The sequence below is a fragment of the Podarcis vaucheri genome (assembly GCF_965113315.1).
Source record: "Podarcis vaucheri genome assembly, chromosome: 5".
Classification (NCBI taxonomy): Eukaryota; Metazoa; Chordata; class Lepidosauria; order Squamata; family Lacertidae; genus Podarcis; species Podarcis vaucheri.
Window position 1 is genome coordinate 98,657,010 of NC_138763.1, and position 23,005 is coordinate 98,680,014.

The following is a 23,005-nucleotide window of genomic DNA, read 5'->3' on the forward strand; positions in this document are numbered from 1 at the left end:
GCGTGTTCTCACTAAAGGAGAGCACGTGTTGCGGATGGGGCCTAGCAAGACACCCCGTAGTTGCCAGGCAGGATAAGATAGAGGGGCCTGGCAAGGATTGGCTGTTTGTGTTGCTGGGGTAAAATTGATGTTGCCAATTTGGGGGTGGGAACAGAGGTTATTTAAACAAGGTTCACCGCAAGCTGCTTTCTCTTTCGATGTGGGAACCGGATCACCCGCCCTCCCTTGTTTGGGCTTGTGTTTTGACCTTGCTATGCCTGTCATGGGGTCGTCTGCCTTGGTGCAGGGGCCTGGTAGGAATTTTTCCATTTGGCTGATTAGTGTGTGCCATTTGCTTTTTGCCTACTGCGTAGCAAATCGTCACAACTTGTAAGGTTTGCAGTTAGGCATTGGTTTCAATTGGTTGGAGGAGGGGTATGGATTGGCTGTGCCTGCCCCTCCAATGCTGCTGCTGCAAGGGAATTCCGTTAAAGGAATCCAGGGGCTTACCATTCTTTCATCCAAACCCCTGGAATGGGTTTGGGCCGCGTAAGCCCCTGGGAGCATGCGGGGAGAAGCTGAGGGTCTGTGCCGCAGCTCCAGTTATCCCTGATCTTGTTCCTCCACACTGGCTCTCGCTGGAATCCGGGAGTCAGTGCTGTCCCCAAGGCGGGGGGGGGGGGATGACAGATCGTCAAAACCAATGCCTAAGCAACCACTCACAATTTGTATGTTCAATAAAGTTGTGGCCAAAATTATGCCAAAAACCTTAAACAAAAATTTATGAGTGATGTGTGAGTTATTGGGGTAGGGGTGTTTTGGGGGACCTCAGCACGCAACTTAATTTATAGTAGAAAAGAGAAGGTTACTAACACACACATCCCCAAAAGTAGTGAAACAGCAATAGCAGCATTTTCTCTGTAATGGGGGGGGGGACGGACGGGACGATGACAACAAAGTATCTTCCCAATCTTTTGAGCCTGTGGTCAATCCAGCCAAGAGTGGAAAAGACTGACCTCTACTACTGGACTATTAAGCTCATCCCTAATTAGTTATTTGCATTCACTTATCTGTGGAGCGCAAAGATTTGAGAGAGGCCACAGGCAGGGGTTGAAGCAGTAAAACTGACCCTGGACTTGACCGCATTGGGAAATGTTTCGCCACAGGGGAAAAGAAAAATTCCTGTACATAGAAAGCAACAGACTGCAGCTTGGGATAAGGAGAAACTTGGTCCACTTTGCATTTTACCTAATTCACGCTTCCTGAGGCAGACTGCACACTGAAATGCAGCTGCCCTTCAAAATTTGCACTTCTCCAAATTTTGTGACAGCCAAAAGCTGCACAAGAGCGTATATTTGGGGGGAAAGCATTCATAAAAAGCATGTGCATAAATGCCTTTTTTTAAGGACTTTGTAAAAAAAAAATGCAATCTGATAAATTTGATGTATAGTTGAGGAACAGTTTTACTCCAACCAAAGCCTGGTCACCTGACCTTTTTCTACAACACTTGACATAACTGTTGATATCTGATGGTTCCATGCCTTCTGTTGGACAAGCTTAGTTTGGTGGAGTACAGCAGCTGGACAATTTTCATTCTCCAGTTGATATCAGCCATGCTAGAAGCTCTAACCACTCTTTCCTCCCACCTTTGTGAGATCTGGGTTACCATTTCGCAAGTAGCTTGCTTCAGCAAGAGTGCCGGTCCTTCCGTTCTAGTGATCTACTGTTAGAAACCCCAATGTTTTCTCCGCAGACTTCTGTTTTTACAGAACAGCAAGAAATTGTCATTTAAGTATTAAGGAAAACGTAGTCTAGACTTAGGTGAGCTCATTTCATAACAAAATATGGGAATGAGGAAAACACATTTCTTGACCATAAAAGGGCAGCCTGCACGTTGACAGTCATTTCTCCCTCCCCCATCCAGAGCAGAAAGCTGCTACTAACTGGTCCAGAGATGCAAGTTGCAAAAAGCTAACACATTAAGGCTGAAATTCTCAACGCACTTGGTAGGGAATAAGTTCTATGGAGCGCTGTATGACTGACATCTGAATAAGTATACTTAAAATTGCACTGTTACTATATTGTACAGTTTTGTGGACCAGAGTCTACAACTAAAAGTAGTGATGCTACGAAAAACATGAGGGCAACTGTGGGCTAACAGGCTACTTCACCCCCCTTTTCTTCTTTTGCTAGAAAGAAAAATGAGTTTTATATTTACAGAGCAAAAGTGCATAGTCAGGGTCTCTGCATTATTAAGGCATAACTAATACGGGATACGGCATCTTGAGATGTTCAGCTTAGAACATCTGCTGTGTTGGAAGTGGTCAGTCTACTATTCTCTGACTTCTTTGCAAGATCCCAGCAACCAGCAGTCTCTAGCTGCTGGTCCACTGGTGTCCCACCAGTGGTTTTATCTTCTGCTCACTCCTGTTATTGAAATACTTATTGCGTTATATAATCACACATGATTTTCCCACTCCACTTCATTGGCTGCTATTTGCAGGAGTGAGAAACTTGCATGATGTTACAAAGGCAGAGTGGAAGAAGATGGTGTGAGATTCTTGTTTTTAATGGTAGTCGTAAGTCTGCTGTAATATTTGATTCCGACCGTACACTTAGTAATAAACACACACATCTTTGCTCTTCTCTGTGACCACCACGAGGGACACTGTGAATACACAGGCTTACGGATCGTGCATGGATTCAGTTTTGCCATGTAAAAATTCAGCTGGTATCACCCTTACATCAAGGGTGCAGGTCAGATTTTTCTGAGAGTTTAAAAAATAGGAATGATATGCTTGCCATTCATGTCTACATGCATGTTCCAAATTCAATCCCTGGCCTCTCCAGTTAAATGAATCTCAGAGAGTAGGGATATGAGAGATTTCCATGTGAGATTCTGGAGAGCTCCTGCCATTCATAGCAGACAATATGATCTTATTCAGTACAGTATAAGGCAGATTCATAGATTTTTTCCCCTAGCTCAATCAGAAAGCAGGCAAAAAGCCCAGTGTTAAGTCCTGGCACCTCCAGCTATAGGGGTCCAGAACAGCAGGGCTGGAAAGGGTTACGGCCAGTCACAGTAGATAATATTGAGCGTAAAGAGCCAATGGTTTGTCTAAAGAAGCTTCATATGACCATATGAATTTGGGGGAAAGCTTGCATGAATTTATTGGCCGTTTGGTATTGCACACACAGTTTGTAAAACTTTCCACCTGCAAAATATTGGAAAGAAAATGATGGAAAGAAAAACAACCACCACCAACCAGTTGACTATGTAAGCTCATTTGTTTGTCTCCAAGTTGACTCTTGGTGTGTTTTCTTCCAGATCTTACACGTGAACAAGGTGATGTCCATCTTGTTTTATGTGATATTCCTTGCTTATCTCCGTGGCATCCAGTCTACCAACATGGACCAAGGGAGTTTACCAGAAGATTCAATAAATTCTCTCATTATAAAACTTATTCAAGCAGACATCTTAAGAAATAAGATCTCCAAGCAAATCACAGATATAAAGGATAGTGTTCAAGACACAATGAAGAAAACAGAGACTGCTGAGGCTGATATGGATGGCAATGAAAGTGTGAAACTGGATTTCCAACCGGTTATCTCAATGGATACAGAACTACTAAAACACCAGAAACGCTACAGCTCCCCCAGGGTCCTCCTGAGTGACAATACCCCATTGGAACCCCCACCATTATACCTTACGGAGGATTACATTGGCAGTTCTGTGGCGGCAAACCAGACGTCTCGGCAGAAGAGGTTTGCTGAAAACAAGAGTCATCGTGGGGAGTATTCCGTGTGTGACAGTGAGAGCCGATGGGTCACTGACAAATCTTCTGCTATTGACATTAGGGGACACCAGGTTACTGTGCTGGGAGAAATCAGAACAGGGCCTTCCCCAGTCAAGCAATATTTTTATGAAACAAAGTGTAAACAAGCCAAACCTGCCAAAAGTGGCTGCCGTGGTATAGATGATAAGCACTGGAACTCCCAGTGCAAAACATCCCAAACATTTGTACGAGCATTGACTTCAGAAAACAATAAACTTGTAGCCTGGCGATGGATAAGAATAGACACTTCTTGTGTGTGTGCGTTATCCAGAAAAATTGGACGAACATAGGTCTGTGCCTCTCCGTCGTATAAATTATTATGTCTAAATTATATGATATGCATGTAGCATATAAATGTTTATATTGTTTTATATATTATAAGTTGTCCTTATTTATTAAATTCCAGAAAACTGCCATGTGTGTATGTATATGTATATATATATATATATATATATATATATATATATGCATGCACATAAACAACACCAATTAAAAAACAGTAAAGTATGGATATCTACAATTGGCTACACCAGTTTTCATGACTGCTTGTGACTTCTGTTCCTCTTCAGCCTTCCATAAGTTGCCTGTAAAATCTTTGTGTAACATTGGTATTTTTTCGCCCAGAACTGTCAATCCACTGACTTTCATGGAGTAAACCTGTTAAAAGAAATTAGATCAAGTTGCCGAGACTTCTGTACATGCTTTTCCATTCCTTGATGATAAGATTAAATATATAGTGTTTAACTGTATCCCTTCCTCCCAAAAACAAAATTAATCAATGTAGGCTATAGCCAGCATTGACTAGTAATAATATTCATTTTCTGTATGTTCTGCCAGCTTAACCATTAGAGTTACCATTTATCCCCCCCCCACCCCATCCTGTCCCTGTGTCACTGTTCCAGACCCACTGCTAATAAGCCTGCAATTTAAGTTTAGGCTTGTTTTTCTTTTTTTTTAAAAAAAAATACATTTGTTTTGTAACTGTTTTTAGTGCTGCCAATTTGTTTTTTAGAAGGCTAGGAGAAATATCTAAAATATTTGTCCTAGAAACTTACCAAAGCCAAGAAACAATCCAAGTGGATCATTAATATAATATATAAAAGATGGGATTCCTCAAAATGAGCACTTAAAAAAAAAATGTGAGCGGCCTTCTTCCGTTTGGAATAAGCTGTTTTACTCCTGATGTTTCATTGCATTTATGTGTTTATTGGTACAGTAGGGGGAAATCCGGTTCAGATTTTAGTTGCTACAGTGTTCAGATATAGAAGACGATATATTTCTGGAATAGGCATCAAAGCCAGATCCGCTCAAAGCTGCTGAAATGGTTTTGGAGAACTTTTAATGGAAAAAGACATACTGAAAATTGAGCAAAACCCCTTTTGTGTGGAACCAAGCACTCGTAAGTCTTCCAAGTCTCAATGCAGCCCACCTTCAATTTTGCATAGCTGGTCATCTGGAATAGCTGGTTGATCAATCCCGATTCTGTCTGTCGGTCTTTCTTTCTGGATTAGCGAGCAGATGTGTCTGGACATGTGTGTTTGCAACACAGCTCCCACACTTCCATTCACCCCCCTTCCAGCCCTTCCTGGGTTTTCATGTTTGTTTTCATTGTAACTATATTGGTTTAATAGCAATTCAGCAATAAGAAAGAAGGACTGTGAATGACGAAACAGGTGCCTGTAGCTAGTCATTTCTATTTTATCCCTTAGTTATACATAGATTTCTATATCATTAAGGGGAAAAAAACTCTCACGTTTTTCTGCACTCGGGTCAGATTCCCAGTTCTGCACACACCCTAAGACGAGTTGCTCTTTCATTTTGAAATCTGTCTCTAGTTTCTCCTTCTGTTCCATCAGAATTCAGTGGCAAAATGTGTTTTACTGTGTTAGTCTGGAAACAGGACCCAGTGGTGTAGCGTGGGTTGTCAGCACCTGGGGCAAGGCAAGTAATTTGCGCCCCCTAACCCCTAACCTGCCACCGCTGCCAGCTTCATCTTGCTGCTGCCTGGTCTGGTCTGGTGTGTTTCTCTCCCACGCTCAGCGCTGCGCTGGGCGGCCGCTGCACCGTCCCTCCCCCAGATAGTCCCTTGCTCTCTCTCCACACCGCACGCCTGGCACCCACCCCCTCCACAGTGGGCGGCGACCCGGCGGCTCGGCTCGGATTCACACAGCCAGCACTGCAGTGAGAGAGAGTGAGTGAGCCAGGTAGGGGCAGAGAGCTGAGAGTGCGAGCGCCCCCCGATGTTGCGCCCGGTGTGGCTGCCCCCCCTGCACCCCCCACGCTGCGCCACTGACAGGACCAATGAAGAGATCCAGCGATGCTACCTTACAAAACCTTCTGTCCTTGCCCGTCATTATATTCCTGAGAAGGAACATCTGAATGTTCATCTAATTCTAAGGAGGAGCTGCAGAGGCTGGGAAAATGGTTTAATTCAGTTTACAAACTAAAAGGAAAACTGCTATGTAGTTTGGAAACTTGTTTGTTCACTATGCAGTTGGGCATAACCAAAGACATCATAACCAAATTTTTCATGGTGGTTCCTGAGGTCAAGGAGCAGGCTTTCATCTATGCTTGGATACAACCAGATGTCATTTTGAATTAATATGGGGTACTGAACCTTTAAAAACTGCACTGATTTAACCATTATTTTCAAAACTGCACTGATTTAACCATTATTTTCAAATCTGCACTGATTTTGTTTGTTAGAATTCCCAAGCAATGCAGGGCTCGAGGCTGCTAATATTACGTGATTTAGTAATTGTCTAGATAGGTTAAACCACAGAGCCTAGGGCTTGCCGATCAGAAGGTCGGCGGTTCGAATTCCTGCGACGGGGTGAGCTCCCATTGCTCGGTCCCTGCTCCTGCCAACCTAGCAGTTCAAAAGCACACTCAAAAGTGCAAGTAGATGAATAGGTACCGCTCCGTCGGGAAGGTAAACGGCGTTTCCGTGCGCTGCTCCGGTTCGCCAGAAACGGCTCAGTCATGCTGGCCACATGACCCGGAAGCTGTACACCGGCTCCCTCGGCCAGTAAAGCGAGATGAGTGCCGCAACCCCAGAGTCGTCCGCGACTGGACCTAATGGTCAGGGGTCCCTTTACCTTTACCTTTAATTGTCAAGTATTTGTAGATGGTTCCATAAGACAAACATCCTCAAAGGGAAGGCAAACAGAAGAGCTAAGAGACAAGCTGACGCATAATATTTAATGCTACTTAAGGATTGATGTATGGGACGCAGGTAGCGCTGTGGTCTAAAGCACAGAGCCTAGGGCTTGCTGATCAGAAGGCTGGCAGTTTGAATCCCCTCAACGGGGTGAGCTCCCATTGCTCGGTCCCAGCTCCTGCCAACCTAGCAGTTCGAAAGCACGTCAAAGTGCAAGTACAGTGGTGCCTTGGGTTACAGACACTTCAGGTTACAGACTCCGCTAACCCAGAAATAGTACCTTGGGTTAAGAACTTTGTTTCAGGACGAGAACAGAATTCGTGTGGTGGCGGCGTGGCAGCAGTGGGAGGCCCCATTAGCTAAAGTGGTGCTTCAGGTTAAGAACAGTTTCAGGTTAAGAATGGACCTCCAGAACGAATTAAGTTCTTAACCCGAGGTACCACTGTAGATAAATAGGTACCGCTCTGGCAGGGAAGGTAAATGGTGTTTCCGTGCGCTGCTCTGGTTTCACCAGAAGCGGCTTAGCCATGCTGGGCACATGACCCGGAAGCTGTACGCCGGCTCCCTCAGCCAATAAAGCGAGATGAGCGCCACAACCCCAGAGTCGTCTGTGACTGGACTTAACTGTCAGGGGTCCTTTACCTTTACCTTTTTAAGGATTGATGTAAACTCACATTCCTTAATTTTAACCATGATTGCATGTTTGTGTTCAGTATACAATCTGAAGTTCACATCTCTGGTATTCTACCATACTCATTATTGGCTAAAGTTGCAGTAAAGCAAAAGGTGAACTACTAGGCGTAACAAATCAATCAGGAAAACATATGTCAAGGACAAAATGTTCTTAGTTCTAGCATTTTGCATTGAATAGCCCCAAAGTATTAATTCACAATAGCCAATTGGTATGGAATGTAGCTCTGAAGTACTGTGAAATGAAGCAGCCAAGGTGCGTAACAGTTCATCCAGGGAGAAGCCAACAGGTAAGTAAGTTGAATTTTCAAACAACCCCACAGAAAATTTCAGTAACCCATAATACTCACTTCAAATGCTGTTTTAACGCATCAACAACAACCACCACCACCTTCTCTTGTAGCTTTCTAGTGCTGGAAGAAATGGACCACTCAACTACATTGCGTGCTTAAAATCTTTAGAATCTAGTGCTCTTTGGGACCATTTTTCATATTAAATTCACATATTCAAATCAATGGCTGGGGTTTTTTTCCCCTTGTGGGGGGCATACCTTGAATTCTATAGCATACACCTTCCTTAGAAATTAACACTTCAAGCTAACCCAGAAGGAGAATGTATGCTGGTCATTCCTTCAACATACTCCTCATATCCTATATATTTCTTAACCGTGTCATTATTTCTTTGCATTTTCTGTGGGATAACCTTGGTTCTTTATGTGAAATTTTCCAAGAGGAACTTGGTAGAGTTTCTGATATGCAAAGGATCCTTTCAGACAACAGACCTGCTGGAACGGACCAAAGCTTTATATCAGGCATAGGCAAACTTCGCCCCCCCCAATGTTTGGGACTACAATTCCCATCATCCCTAGCTAACAGGACCAGTGGCCAGGGATGATGGGAATTGTATTCCCAAACATCTGGAGGGCCGGAGTTTGCCTATGCCTGCTCTATATAGTTTAGCATTGTCACCATCTGGCTAGATGTCTATAGGAAGCTCACAGGAGATATTCAAAGGCTGGGTGCCTCTGATCTTGGAGGTAGCATATAGCCATCATGGTGGGTAGATATTGATACTGTCTGTTTTGGGTCTGTGGACCACATTAGAGCTATGTGTGTGTGATATTGATACTCTTTATCTTCCATTAATTTATCTAACAGGTCTGTAGATAAATGTTTCCTTTGTGCTGACCTGTGCTTCCTAGGGCATCTTGCTAGACATCGCTGGAAACTAATTGGACTCTTGGTCTGATCCGGCAAGACTCTTCTGTTGTGCGCAGCCAGGTGGAGGCTAGTTGCTTTGAACAAGTACAAAAAGTAAGCTGCTTCTTTCAATCAGCTAACAGTTCTGAAATTGCACCTATGGCATCATCAAGTCGTACATATTGCTGACAAAGAACTCATGGATTGCTGCAGCCAATAAGGCTAAGCAACAGTATAAACAAAGGAGGTAAACTGAGGGATGGTAAGAAGGAAGATGGGACTGAGGAGCAACAGGACTTGAGAAATAACACAAATGCCCCAATTCACCATAGACAGGAGACACTTCTCGACACAGGAAATTGGTTTTATTTGAAGTTCCATTTATATCTTGACCTTTCAGTCCTGTTATTTATATCGTGACCTTTCAGCAAATGTATTTTTTAATGATAGCCTGAAATATATAGAACCATCCATTTTTATTTATTAGAAACATTTTGGAGCAAAATAAAATCAATGGGATCCTGTGTTCTTTCTGCGCACTTTGCAAATGCAATTCATCACGGATGTGGCAGAGAGAGCGAAAGAGCACGGGAATCGGTCCTCGAGCCTGAGAAATGAGGAGGAAAGGGTAAAGAGCTAGTTGTGAGGGAATTTGTTTTCTGAAATACTTTGCCTGTATTTGGTTAATGTGGATGGCAGGAGGTTGAAGGAAGCCCGGATGCCTGTACAATAGTAAACAAGCACAAGGGTTTCCAAAAAGTCTTCTGAGAACTGGGCATTCTATAAGCCTGGGGTTCTGAGCCTTGTATTCTTAAACAGTTAATCCCTTTTAAGCAGAGCTGTAACCATGAATCATCTTAATTGGAAGATTAATCAACCGCAGCTGTGGGGAGGACCATCATCTTCTAATTCCTTCAGTATCTCCACAAGGCGCCACATCTTTGACAGCCACAGCTACGCAAGTGGAGAAGGCCAGCACAAGACTAATCTGAATTCTCTTTCCTCTTGGCACCAACATGGAATGGTTAATGCAAGTTCAGTCATTGCTCCCTTTGTCAGGGCTGTGGCCTCAGAGTCATGTCATAGCGGGAGAGCTTAGTCCGTAGAGCATGAGACTCTTAATCTCCGGATTTGAGCCCTATGTTGCGTGAAATATTCCTGCATCGTAGGGTAAGGTTACCAGATTTTTTTCAAAGAATTCGGGGACACTTTTCTTTTTTAAGAGAAAAAAAAGTTATTAAAAAAAGTTGTTGTTTTATAAAAAAAGAAGTAATCACTTCTCTAGTCTCCTCTGTTGTGCAGCCTTCTTCTGGGCTCCAGCCTGCTTTCTTGGAGCGCTAGCTGCCATGGTGTATGCTCGGTTCGGGCCTGGGCTTTGCTACGTGTCCTTGCCCTCCCGGTGCTCTCCTACCTCTCCTCCTCAGTGGCAGAGGCGGCAGTGGTGCGGCAAGGTCGGGGCTCCCCTCTTTTTCTCTCCTTCCTCTTTCTCTCTTTTCCTTCTCCTTCTCTCTCCTCCCTGCGTCGGCTGGGAGGCAGTTGATGCGCCGGGCGTCCCCTGTTCCCCCTCAGCAGCGGCATTCTCAGCAGCCCAGAGCCAGCCTGGTAGCGCAGTTGTCTCTGGCTGGCTTCAGGAGCTGCCCACCATTTTGCCTCACCGAAAGTCCCCATATGATGTGTCTTGTGCTGTTGAACCAATCATGCAACATTCATTTCCTACTAATAAATCTACAACACTTAAAATATATATCCGGGGACATTAAATGAAATCCGGGGATGGATTTTATTGAGGGACAGATTTGTGAATCCGGGGACTGTCCCCGGGAAACAGGGACGTCTGGTAAAACCATATTGTAGGGGTTGGACTTGGTGAGCCTTATGGACCCTTCCATCTACAATTCCACAATCTATGCCTCCCTAGCCATTGTAATTGCTTCTTATATATATGTAGATGCTATAGCTAGCTATCCATAGTAGTGGGGTAAGAGCTGAAAATGATGCCAATATATTTCACATCTGGCAAACAATGTGTGGCTTTGGTTTCAGTACATGGGCAGATGAGTTGACTCTGGATTTGTATAGTCAATTCTGAGGCATGATTTAAAGCACTTGCCCCAAGGGAACGGGATCCCTTGGTTTATGGTGGGAGACTCTGAATGACAGGAGGGAGGGTGTGTGAAGGGCAAACTAGCTGAAGAGAGACCTTGCCCATGATATAGCATGAGGGGATTGGAGCAGGCAAACTACATAAGGAAAGCTGGTTGCCCACAGCCTGGTACAGGGAGGCATGGCAGAGAGCCATGGGGACCCAGTGAAGGCAAGGGATCCCATCAGGGATAAAATAATGATTCCATTCTGTATCGAAAACACTCCACAAAAATGGGGGGGGGGGAGCACTGCTACTAGCACTCTCATTTGCCTCCACCCCATTTCCCACACAGTCACACATTTACCAAGTTGCAAGTTGGAGAGGAGGGATAATGGCAGCCAAGGCCATTATCACTAAGGGCCTCTTTCTAATCCAGGCATAGGCAAACTCGGCCCTCCAGATGTTTTGGGACTACAACTCCCACCATCCCTAGCTAACAGGAACAGTGGTCAGGGATGATGGGAGTTGTAGTCCCAAAACATCTGGAGGGCCGAGTTTGCCCAATCCTGTTTTAATCTGTTCCACTACTGTCAGTTCTGCAAGTTTGCTGCTGCTGCTGCCGTTGTTGAGTCCACCTGACTCATTGACCAAGCAAAACAAAAACAAAAACAGCTGTTGTTCTCAGTTGCAGGTGGGTGGAAGTCTAGGAAAAGCTTTTACCACCACCCCTCTCAGCTGCTCCCCTCGCCCCCACCGCTTGCTTGATTCCTTGGCACCTTTAGGCATGTGTGGGAAGGAAGAGAAGAGGGAAGCTGGTAAACAAGAGGAGCTTGTTGGGACTTTGAAAGTCGTGGGGTGATCTCAGAATTTCCAGAACCTAGCCAGAAATTTCCAACCTCCAAGAAGAAAGTTACTGCATATGTGAGTGAACACCAAGGGGGAGGGGGCAGAAGTAAATCACTTCACTACTGACATCCCCCAAAGGGTCAAAATCTCCCCAAAGCCATGAGGAAGAGGACTATGAATGTGTGTTACTGAATCCTGAATCTGTTACTGAGAGTGTGGGACACAAACTCTCTTCCAGGAATCTTAAACTGAAGTGACAGAGAAGAGCATGCGATCTCTTGGGTCTCACGCCCAGCCTCATCGCCTTCCAAGCCAGTCCAAGGGTGGTATCAAGATCTGGAAGGTTTAGCTCAGGTTGGAACTAAGAAAGTAACCTATCCCAAATCACCCCTCCCTGAAGAAAAAGTAAGCAACATTGTGTTTTGTGTGCTGTTCCAGGGCAAGTGCATGGGATATACATGGGAATAAGCCTAGCCCTTCTCTCACTCCCCTTTTTTTTTTTTTTAAAAAAAAAAGATATTTATTGAAGGTTTCTAAAATATAACCAAAAAAGAAAAGAAAAGTAAACATACAAAATAAAAAACAGTTAAAAACACACATTAATTTTCAATAACATAACTTCCATACACTTATTTCCTCAGACTTCCTCATACCTCCCTTCTTTGTATTCCAGTTCAATTTGTTAGTTCAGCAAATCCTTACCATTAAAATTTTACCCATTTGTGAAACCTTTTTTTCCTCTCCATATCTCTTAAAACATTACAGCTGGAAACCGCTTAGTTTCTATCCAACATCCTTCTAACATTCATTAATTTTGCAATGTTTCTGTAAGTAGTCTTTGAATTTCTTCCAATCTTCTTTCACCGACTCTTCTCCCTGTTCTCGGATTCTGCCAGTCATTTCTGCCAATTCCATGTAGTCGATCACCTTCATCTGCCATCCCTTCTCTCACTCCCAGCTGGGTGCACATGCTAAACATTAGTCAGAGCGGGACTGCCCATTTCGTAGAATCACAAAACTGAAGAGTTGGAAGGGACCCCAGAAGGCACCTAGTCCAATCCCCTGAAATGCAGGAATCTCAACTAAAGCATCCATGACAGATGGCCATCCAAACTCTGCTTGAAAACCTCAAGTGAAGGAGAGGCCACCACCTTCTGAGGGAGTCTGTTCCTCTGTTGAAAATCTCTTTCTGTCAGAAAGTTCTTCCTGATGTTTCATCAGAATCTCATTTCTTGTAACTTGAACCCATGGGCTTCGGTCCTACCCTCCAGAGCAGGAGAAAGCAAGCTTCCTCTATCCTTCATGGGACAGTCCACCCTTTATATATCTGAAGATGGCTATCCTATCTCCTCAAATATTTAAAGGGTTGTCATGTTTCTTCAACTGGCCAGTGATTTGGGCTGAGCAAACACCTATGAGCACTGGCCTGGTAATATCACATGACGGCATCACCATATTATGGCATCACCTTTCATAGACTATGAAGGCCACACCACCATCAGAGGCATGAAGCCTAATCTTCAATTGCAGAGTCTATGCACATGTTTGCAAAGGGTGAGAAGCATTGTTAGGAGCAGAATCGGGGAAATGAAATGGGGATCATTTATCAGGTGAAGTGGACTTTAGTCTATGAGATCTCAGGCATAACAAATTGTTCACTTTTTGAATGTGCCACAAAATTTATTGCTGCTTTTTTGCTGAAATAGGTGAATGCAGGTGCCCCACTGGTACTGTACAATATTGTCCAAATTAATTATTTTGTAAAATTTGTGCAAAAAATAAACAAATGTCGGGGGGAAATACTTTGTCCTTGAACTCAAGGTACAATGCTATACATGCCTACTTAGAAACAAGTCCCATTGAGTTCAGTGGAGGTTACTCTAGAATAAGTGAGTGTAAGACCTACTAAAGCATCATGGAACATTTTGTCAGCTCAGTCTGATCCATACAGATGTGAAAGGCAGGTTCCACTGGGCAGGAGAATTAGGAAGTGTGAATTGCTTTTGAAAGCTCAGCAGAAATCACCACCCACTCTAAGGTGCCCCAAGCAAAGGTGAAGGTCAGCAATGGGAAGCCTTTCATCTTTTTAAAGTAGTCTGATATTTGCAGTCTTTTTATTTGGCTTTTGTCAACAGGCTTTACCCTTCCCAGATTATGGACCTGTTAAACCTGTTACCTTGCTGTGCAAGAGAAAGAGTAATAATTACTCTAACCAGTGAGTCTACTGTGGGTGAGATTTGCATGCATATGATGCTATGTAGGTCTCTGTCTACGATCAGGACAACACCTCTCCTAGCAAATTCCTCACGCAAACCTGTATTCCCACTCAGTCCAGCCAAGTGTGAGGGGGTGGGTTTAGAGGCTAGCTCTTCAGGAACACGTATTCGGGTTGGGTTCACTTTAAGATATTATTAAGGCTAATGTGCAAAGAATTGTGTTTACTCACGTGTCTTCCCCGCTGTCAGAAGGAGAACTTGGGCCATTCAAAATCCTTCAACACATACCGTATTTTTCGCTCTATAAGACGCACCAGACCACAAGACGCACCTAGTTTTGGGAGGAGGAAAACAAGAAAAAAAATATTCTGAATCTCAGAAGCCAGAACAGCAAGAGGGATCGCTGCGCAGCGAAAGCAGCAATCCCTCTTGCTGTTCTGGCTTCTGGGATAGCTGCGCAGCCTGCATTCGCTCCATAAGATGCACACACATTTCCCCTTACTTTTTAGGAGGGAAAAAGTGAGTCTTATAGAGCAAAAAATACGGTAATTCTCCTGCAAGTGAAGAGTTGCTCTACTAAATTCAGTGGGTGACATTCTCTTGCACAAGCTCCACTCCATCCCTCAGCTTAAAGTTTGGTACAGCCCGAAGGGAGGCATATCATAATATAATGTTCAGACTGTATGTTTCTGTCAGTTTGTGTGTGTGTGTATTCCCCTAATAATTAATTCCAAACATTCAAAATGCATACAGAAGGCTGGAGGTTCGTGGTTGGTTTTTTGTTTTACAGATGTTGTGATAAGCACAATTCTCTGTCGGCATGGGGTTGAGTTCCGCCCTGACAGGAATCCAGGCTGGAACCGCAGGTTGCAGGTGGGGCGGAAATATTTCTGGAATCGATCCAGGGTTTGCTCCTTTCCAGCTCCTTTCCTTCATCTATCACCATCTCCCTGCTTCTCAGGGAAAGGACCGTTTTCTTGCTTATGCTATTATTGGTATTGCGCAAGAGGCCATCCATATCTCTGCTACTTTGCAGAGTGCAATAGGACAGGCCCTTCCCTAGGAAGGTTACCTGGTTTTGTGTGGAGGGTTGGTGATAGAGGAAGGACAGAGGCTGGGAATTTGACACGGGTGGATGACAGAGGAAAAGGAGGCACAAGGGTAAATGGGAGCAGTATGTGTTCATTTCTCTGATCACATTTGTGGTTGTTGTTGTTGTTTAGTCGTTTAGTCATGTCTGACTCTTTGTGACCCCATGGACCAGAGCACGCCAGGCACTTCTGTCTTCCACTGCCTCCCACAGTTTGGTCAAACTCATAGCTTCGAGAACACTATCCAACCATCTCGTCCTCTGTCGTCCCCTTCTCCTTGTGCCCTCAACCTTTCCCAACATCAGGGTCTTTTCCAGGGAGTCTTCTCTTCTCATGAGGTGGCCAAAGTATTGGAGCCTCAGCTTCAGGATCTGTTCTTCCAGTGAGCACTCAGGGCTGATTTCCTTCAGAATGGAGAGGTTTGATCTTCTTGCAGTCCATGGGACTCTCAAGAGTCTCCTCCAACACCATAATTCAAAAGCATCAATTCTTCGGTGATCAGCCCTCTTTATGGTCCAGCTCTCACTTCCATACATCACTACTGGGAAAACCGTAGCTTTTACTATACGGACCTTTGTTGGCAAGGTGATGTCTCTACTTTTTAAGATGCTGTCTAGGTTTGTCATTGCTTTCTGCTCACACTTAGGCTTAGTGAAATGCACTCTTGCCGGCGAGCACACAGATGATGGAGGCAGATAGTAGGATCACACATAGAGGTGCCTCTCTGCCACCCTTTCTCAGCAGAGAGGAGCACTGCCAGTGAGGGTCTGCTTGCTTTCCCTCTCACCCAGACTTGGTGAGATTGGATCCACCAGATTCAAAGCCTCTGGGTCTCACAAGAAGCCCACACCTTGGATCTCTCAGGCACAACAGCCTAGAACTGGTGTCATGAGAAAACAGAACCAAAGAAACAGGGCTTAGGATGTGGTGGTAGATACATTGCTCTTTTCCTCCCAGCCCTACTTAGGATTCCTTTGTAAGTTGCCATATGGCAAAGGAATGAATGGGTTGTGTTTTGCGGCAAAGGTAGCTTTGGGGATGGGATTTGAATGAGGCACCACAGTTTAAGAAGGATATTGACAAGCTGGAATGTGTACAAAGGAGGGCAGCCAGGATGATCAAGGATCTGAAAACCAAGCCTTGTGAGGAACGGTTGAAGGAGCTGGGTATGTTTAACCTGAAAAAGAGGAGACTAAGAGGAGATATGAGGGACGCGGGTGGCGCTGTGGGTAAAACCTCAGTGCCTAGGACTTGCTGATCGTATGGTCGGCGGTTCGAATCCCCGCGGCGGGGTGAGCTCCCGTCTTTCGGTCCCAGCTCCTGCCCACCTAGCAGTTCAAAAGCACCCCTAAGTGCAAGTAGATAAATAGGTACCGCTTTATAGCGGGAAGGTAAACGGTGTTTCCGTGTGCTGCACTGGTGCTGGCTCACCAGAGCAGCTTCGTCACGCTGGCCACGTGACCCGGAAGTGTCTCCGGACAGCGCTGGCCCCCGGCCTCTTAAGTGAGATGGGCGCACAACCCTAGAGTCGGACACGACTGGCCCGTATGGGCAGGGGTACCTTTACCTTTAAGAGGAAATATGATAGCCATCTTCAAATATCTCAAGGGTGTCACAGGGAATATGGAGCAAACTTGCCTTCTCCTGCCCCGGTGGTTAGATTCCGACTCAACATCAGGAGGAACTTTCTGACAGTAAGAGTTGTTTGACAGTGGAACGGTCTCCCTCTGAGAGCCAGTGTGGTGTAGTGGTTATGAGCAGTGGACTCGTAATCTGGTGAATCGGGTTCGCTTCCCCGCTCCTCCACATGCAGCTGCTGGGTGGCCTTGGGCTAGTCACACTTCTCTGAAGTCTCTCAGCCTCACTCACCTCACAGGGTGTTTGTTGTGGGGGAGGAAGAGAAAGGAGATTGTTAGCCGCTTTGAGACTCCTTAAAGGTAAAGGTAAAGGGACCCCTGACCATTAGGCCCAGTCGTGACCGACTCTGGGGTTGCGGCATTCATCTCGCTTTATTGGCCGAGGGAGCTGGCGTACAGCTTCCGGGTCATGTGACCAGCAGGACTAAGCCACTTCTGGTGAACTAAAGCAGCGCAAGGAAACACCGTTTACCTTCCCGCCAGAGTGGTGCCTATTTATCTACTTGCACTCTGACGTGCTTTCGAAGTGCTAGGTTGGCAGGAACTGGGACAGAGCAACGGGAGCTCACCCCGTTCTGGGGATTCGAACCGCCGACCTTCTGATTGGCAAGCCCAATCAGGGGATTGGACTAGATGACCCTTGGGGTCCCTTCCAAGTTCTATGATTCCATGCAGGTGTTATTTTATGAAGCCATGTGTACATTGATGCAATGACAATGAAAGTGCATCCAAGTATTTTTCATCTGTTGCCCTTGAGATGCTGGATCACGGCTGCTATTATTCCGACGCCATGGCTTTAGGCTGCTGTAACATGTAAATTTATAAGCCAGCCTTATAAAGAGGAAAGAGATATAAATGCTCTTTAATAATAAATTTACAAAAAGAAGTAACAATTGTTAGATATATCCGCTGCAGCAATTTGCAAATGGATATGATCATTGAAGTGAAAATGTATGATGGGACCATATATATATAAATTTTTTTTAGAAACAGTGAACGACCAGGGCAGCAGGTTAAAATGAACTGAAGTGGGAAGAGGAGTTCTCAGTATATAGATAAGTTATTATTTTATTAATAAATAGCTCTCCTGAGCAGGGATGAACCACTACTATTTTGATGTCATAGAGCTGGGATGAACATTTGGTTTTAAGACCCAGATACTGACCCTTTCTAAACGCCTGAAGGCCTGCTCCGGTCAGATTCTGGAAATCGTGGGGCGGGGTAAGTAAAGCATAATCTATAGAGCCAGACATAAAGAAATAGTTGGCCGAGCTTTGTATTTCTCCCCACCTCTACCCAGACCCACACAGCCCAAAGACCTTTTAAAATGGCAATTTGATACCATACGGCCGACGGCTGCTGGACATCAATCTGCATAAACTGCTCAGCAGATGGAATTTTCAAAGCCAACATCAAATCGACCACCAGTGTAGATGAAGCGGAGAGAAACGGTGATGGAAAATGCATTTGTTTGTCAAAAATATAACAAATGCATTAGTCTAAGCAAGGGGGGGAGGAGATGTAAATGAACGAGGTGAGTTTGTAAACTAAGGCTGGAGCCCTGTACACATTGCTACTGAAGAGGAGCCTTGTTTTCAAGCCAACAAGAAACTTCAACTTCAACTTACATGTTTCTCTCTTGAAAAAAATGTTACTCCAGCAGCCTTCAGTCAGGATTTTTGAAGATCAGTTCACTGCCAAGAGAATCATCATCATCATCATCATCATCTGAAAAAAAGAAAGTTTGTCTGTTCACTTCATAGTAACACTAATTTTCCACCTCTGAAGCTGCTAGTTATATATACCTCTCCAAAATTTCACTCCTTTTTCAGACTCTCCCCTATTTATTACTCCAGTTAGCAATGCAATGAGCTGGTGGAATCCTAAAGTGATGGAGAGAATTGTACCAGTTCAGATACAGGTAGAGATACCATTAACAAACAAACAAACAAACAAACCACCAAATCAATCAAAAAATCATCACAAGCAGAAAACAATTCCCTGCTGTAATTTTCTATTTGCAGGGAGTTTTGTAGGGAAGAATTCAAGATGTGACCTTCGACCTTGAAATAATATATTTCATTCTACCGCCTCCAGATTCTACTGCTGCATGTGTATACCAATGGTTAGGTCAGGCTTCCTCAACCTCGGCCCTCCAGATGTTTTGAGACTACACTTCCCATCATCCCTGACCACTGGTCCTGCTAGCTAGGGATCATGGGAGTTGTAGGCCAAAAACATCTGGAGGGCCGAGGTTGAGGAAACCTGGGTTAGATGATGGAGTGGTTGAGAGGACTACCACATATAAAATAAAGCCAAAATGAAATTTTGCCAGCCATGCAGCTGATAGAGTCATGAATACAAATGTGCTTGACATCTCTCTATATAATAAAAATTGAAGGCAAAGTTGCACAATATCAGTGGCTGCAGCATGGAAGAGAAGCACACTGATAGGGGAAAGTGGTGGTTTAAAAGACTGGCAGAAGTTTTAGTAAAGTGGGGTGGAGAGACACTGAGAGAAAACACTATTTTAATACTTTGTTGGAAGCCGCCCAGAGTGGCTGGGGAAACCCAGCCAGATGGGCGGGGTATAAATAATAAATTATTATTATTATTATTTTAAACAAATGCCATAGGTTGAAATAAAGCAGCGGTGGATTAACAATGAGAGGGGGGAAGGTGGTGATTTTAAAATGGTGGCAGAGGTTTGAGTAGAGCAAGCAGGGGGAAGCACTGAGGGGGTGGGAATCCAAGCCTCAGCTCAAAGCAGTGGTTATGCTCAACATCAAAAAAACAAAGATCATGGCCACTGGTCCCGTCACCTCCTGGCAAATAGAAGGGGAAGAAATGGAGGCAGTGAGAGATTTTACTTTCTTGGGCTCCATGATCTCTGCAGATGGTGACAGCAGCCACGAAATTAAAAGACGCCTGCTTCTTGGAAGAAAAGCCATGACAAACCTAGACAGCATCTTAAAAAGCAGAGACATCACCTTGCCAACAAAGGTCCATATAGTTAAAGCTATGGTTTTCCCAGGAGTGATGTATGGAAGTGAGAGCTGGACCATAAAGAAGGCTGATCACCAAAGAATTGATGCTTTTGAATTATGTTGATGTTATGTTGAATTATGTTCCCTGATGTTGGGAAAGATGGAGGGCACAAGGAGAAGTGGGCAACAGAGGACGAGATGGTTGGACAGTGTTCTCGAAGCTACCAGCATGAGTTTGACCAAACTGCGGAAGGCAGTGGAAGACAGGAGTGCCTGGAATGCTCTGGTCCATGGGGTCACGAAGAGTGGGACATGACTAAACGACTAAACAACAACAGCAACATATAAGGAGGCCCCACCCTTTCGGTGCTTTGCTCAGCTTTTGGACCCACTGAGCCTTTAGTCGGACACGACTAAACAACTAAACAACAAAATGCTGAGCGACAGCTCGACAGCAACCTGGGAAGCTGCTTGTGGATGGGAGGGGAAATGGGTGAGGAGGAGCACTTTGCTGGGCTGCTTCCGCCAAGAGGATGAGGGGGCTGGAACAGGAAGTAGAAGCACGCAGTAGCATGCAAGTAGGATGTCCCTGCCCCTATCCTACCCCAGTGGCGTAGCGTGGGGGGTGCAGGGGGGCCCGGCCACAACGGGCACAACATCTGGGGGGCGCTCGCTCGCACTCGCAGCTCTCTGCCCCCTGCTAAAATCCACGGGTTAGGGGGCGCAAATTACTTGCCTTGCCCCGGGTGCTGGCAACCCACGCTACGCCACTGTCCTACCCCGTTGGCTTTTAGTACTGGATTATGTCTGTTTGCTCAGCAGCAAAGCTCACAGACTTCACACCTTCAACAACAACAACAATTAATTAATTAAATAATAATAATAATAATAAAATAATAATAATAATAATAATAATAATAATAATAATAATAATAATTTATTTGTACCTCACCCATCTGACTGGGTTTCCCCAGCCACTCTGGGCGGCTTCCACAAAGACCAAAAATACACTAAGATGTCACACATTAAAAACTTCCCTGAACAGGGCTGCCTTAAGATGTCTTCTGAATGTCAGGTAGTTATTTATCGCTTTGACATCTGATGGGAGGGCGTTCCATAGGGCGGGCGCCACTACCGAGAAGGCCCTCTGCCTGGTTCCCTGTAGCTTTGCTTCTTGCAGTGAGGGAACTGCCAGAAGGCCCTCGGCGCTGGACCTCAGCGTCCGGGCAGAACGATGGGGGTGGAGATGCTCCTTAAGGTATACTGGGCCGAGGCCGTTTAGGGCTTTAAAGGTCAGCACCAACACTTTGAATTGTGCTCGGAAACGTACTGGGAGTCAGTGTAGGTCTTTCAAGACCGGTGTTATATGGTCTCGGCGGCCGCCCCCAGTCACCAGTCTAGCTGCCGCATTCTACCTGCCTACAAAGCCTACCTGCCTCCAGACATTGTGCAGCAGGACACAAAATTTCCAGAAGGTCCAGAGTTATCATCACCATCATTTTCAAAGTTATATGCTGCCTATACTTCCAGGTGAGTCCAGGATGGTAAACACACAAACAGCAGAATGTTAAAAAGAAAATACTGTATAGTACAAATGCAGACTGGGAGAGATCTGAATTTGAAAAGCTCGTTGAAAGACGAAGGTCTCCAGGAGGCACCAAAATGTCTAATATTTAAAGGGTGGGTGCTGCAACACTGAAGTCCCGATTCCTATTCTATGTGGACAGACCAAACAGCAGGAAATGCCACCGGGCTGATTTCTATTCCTGACATGGGATAAATAAGTAAAGGCCAGCAATTTCTGCTCCCCTTTCCATCAGAATTTGCTGATACCCTTTTTAACCTTTTTGCAAAAGTTTTTAACTTTTTAAGATCCAGGTGGAACTTTTTTTTTACCCGGCTTCTGCAAATACAGTGGTACCTCAGGTTACATATGCTTCAGGTTACATACGCTTCAGGTTACTTTGCTTCAGGATGAAAACAGAAATCGTGCTCCGGCGGCGTGGTGGCAGCAGGAGGCCCCATTAGCTAAAGTGGTGCTTCAGGTTAAGAACAGTTTCAGGTTAAGTACGGACCTCCAGAATGAATTAAGTACTTAACCCGAGGTACCACTGTATAAAATTATGCCAAGGTGAAGAGTTCAATATAGGGGGGTTTTTATGTTATTTTTCTATGTCAGCAAGCATTCAGACATGCAGCAAGACAGCTCTTTGCAGCATTTCCTGAATACAGAGCCTTGCTGGCCTGCTCTTTGTCCTTCCTATAACAAAGAAAAAACACTTTAACAGTGTTTAATCTCACCATGCCTGGAGTTGGGGTCAGGAAAGGGACGTGAGTGGACTGCAGGTTAATTGAGGGAGAATTGATTTGAGGCACAATCTAAGTGGGTAATGAATTTGAGAAAATATATCGTCTGTGCAGAACATTAATTTGGAGAAATAAATTAATTTAAGAGGAATTCGTTTAGATGGAATGAGTTGTCGTGAACACAGTGGAATTTCTGAATAAAGACGGCAAGACCAGGAATAATTGTGCAGGTCGTATTTGAGGTAAGTAGTAGGGACTCCATAATATCGTCGAGTCCATGGTCTAAAATTACTTAGCTTCACCAGTAGACAAGACAACAAGGATCAAAACAGCTGTAAAATTTGCAGGGGGGGGGAGATGCTGATGCTGTTACCCTTTATTTTTGATGCATTTCAAATGAAAATGATTTTCAAGGGAAATGACTCTTAAAGCAGTTGTTTAAGCCTGTCACCATTCTTAAACAACTGTTTGAGGTAGCCCACTGCCTTTCTTTCAGAGACTTAGCAATGGAAAAGGGGGGGGGAATGAATGTTGCAAATGTGAGTGGATAACATAAAGGTAAAGGTAAAGGTACCCCTGCCCGAACGGGCCAGTCTTGACAGACTCTGGGGTTTGTGCGCCCATCTCACATCTATTGGCCGGGGGCCAGCGCTGTCCGAAGACACTTCCGGGTCACATGGCCAGCGTGACAAAGCTGCATCTGGCGAGCCAGCGCAGCACACGGAACGCCGTTTACCTTCCCGCTGGTAAGCGGTACCTATTTATCTACTTGCCCCCGGGGGTGCTTTCGAACTGCTAGGTTGGCAGGCGCTGAGACCGAACAACGGGAGCGCACCCCGCCGCGGGGATTCGAACTGCCGACCTTTCGATCGGCAAGCCCTAGGCGCTGAGGCTTTAACCCACAGCGCCACCCGCGTCCCTGAGTGGATAACATACCGGTAGTTTATTATTACAGTCGGAGACCAGCTTGT

At 45.0% G+C, this 23,005-nt stretch overlaps 1 protein-coding gene across 3 annotated transcripts in view; it reads left to right on the plus strand.

Annotated features, from left to right (window-relative positions):
- The window catches only part of NTF3 (neurotrophin 3), a 71,835-nt gene extending 67,350 nt beyond the window's left edge, over positions 1 to 4,485 (plus strand). For all 3 annotated transcript variants that reach the window (XM_082223318.1, XM_082223320.1, XM_082223319.1), the window contains exon 2: positions 3,308 to 4,485. In XM_082223318.1, coding sequence (XP_082079444.1) covers positions 3,308 to 4,105 — 798 coding nt within the window. In that variant the 3' untranslated portion in view covers positions 4,106 to 4,485. The remainder of the gene's footprint in view (positions 1 to 3,307) is intronic.
- Positions 4,486 to 23,005: the final 18,520 nt, after the last annotated feature.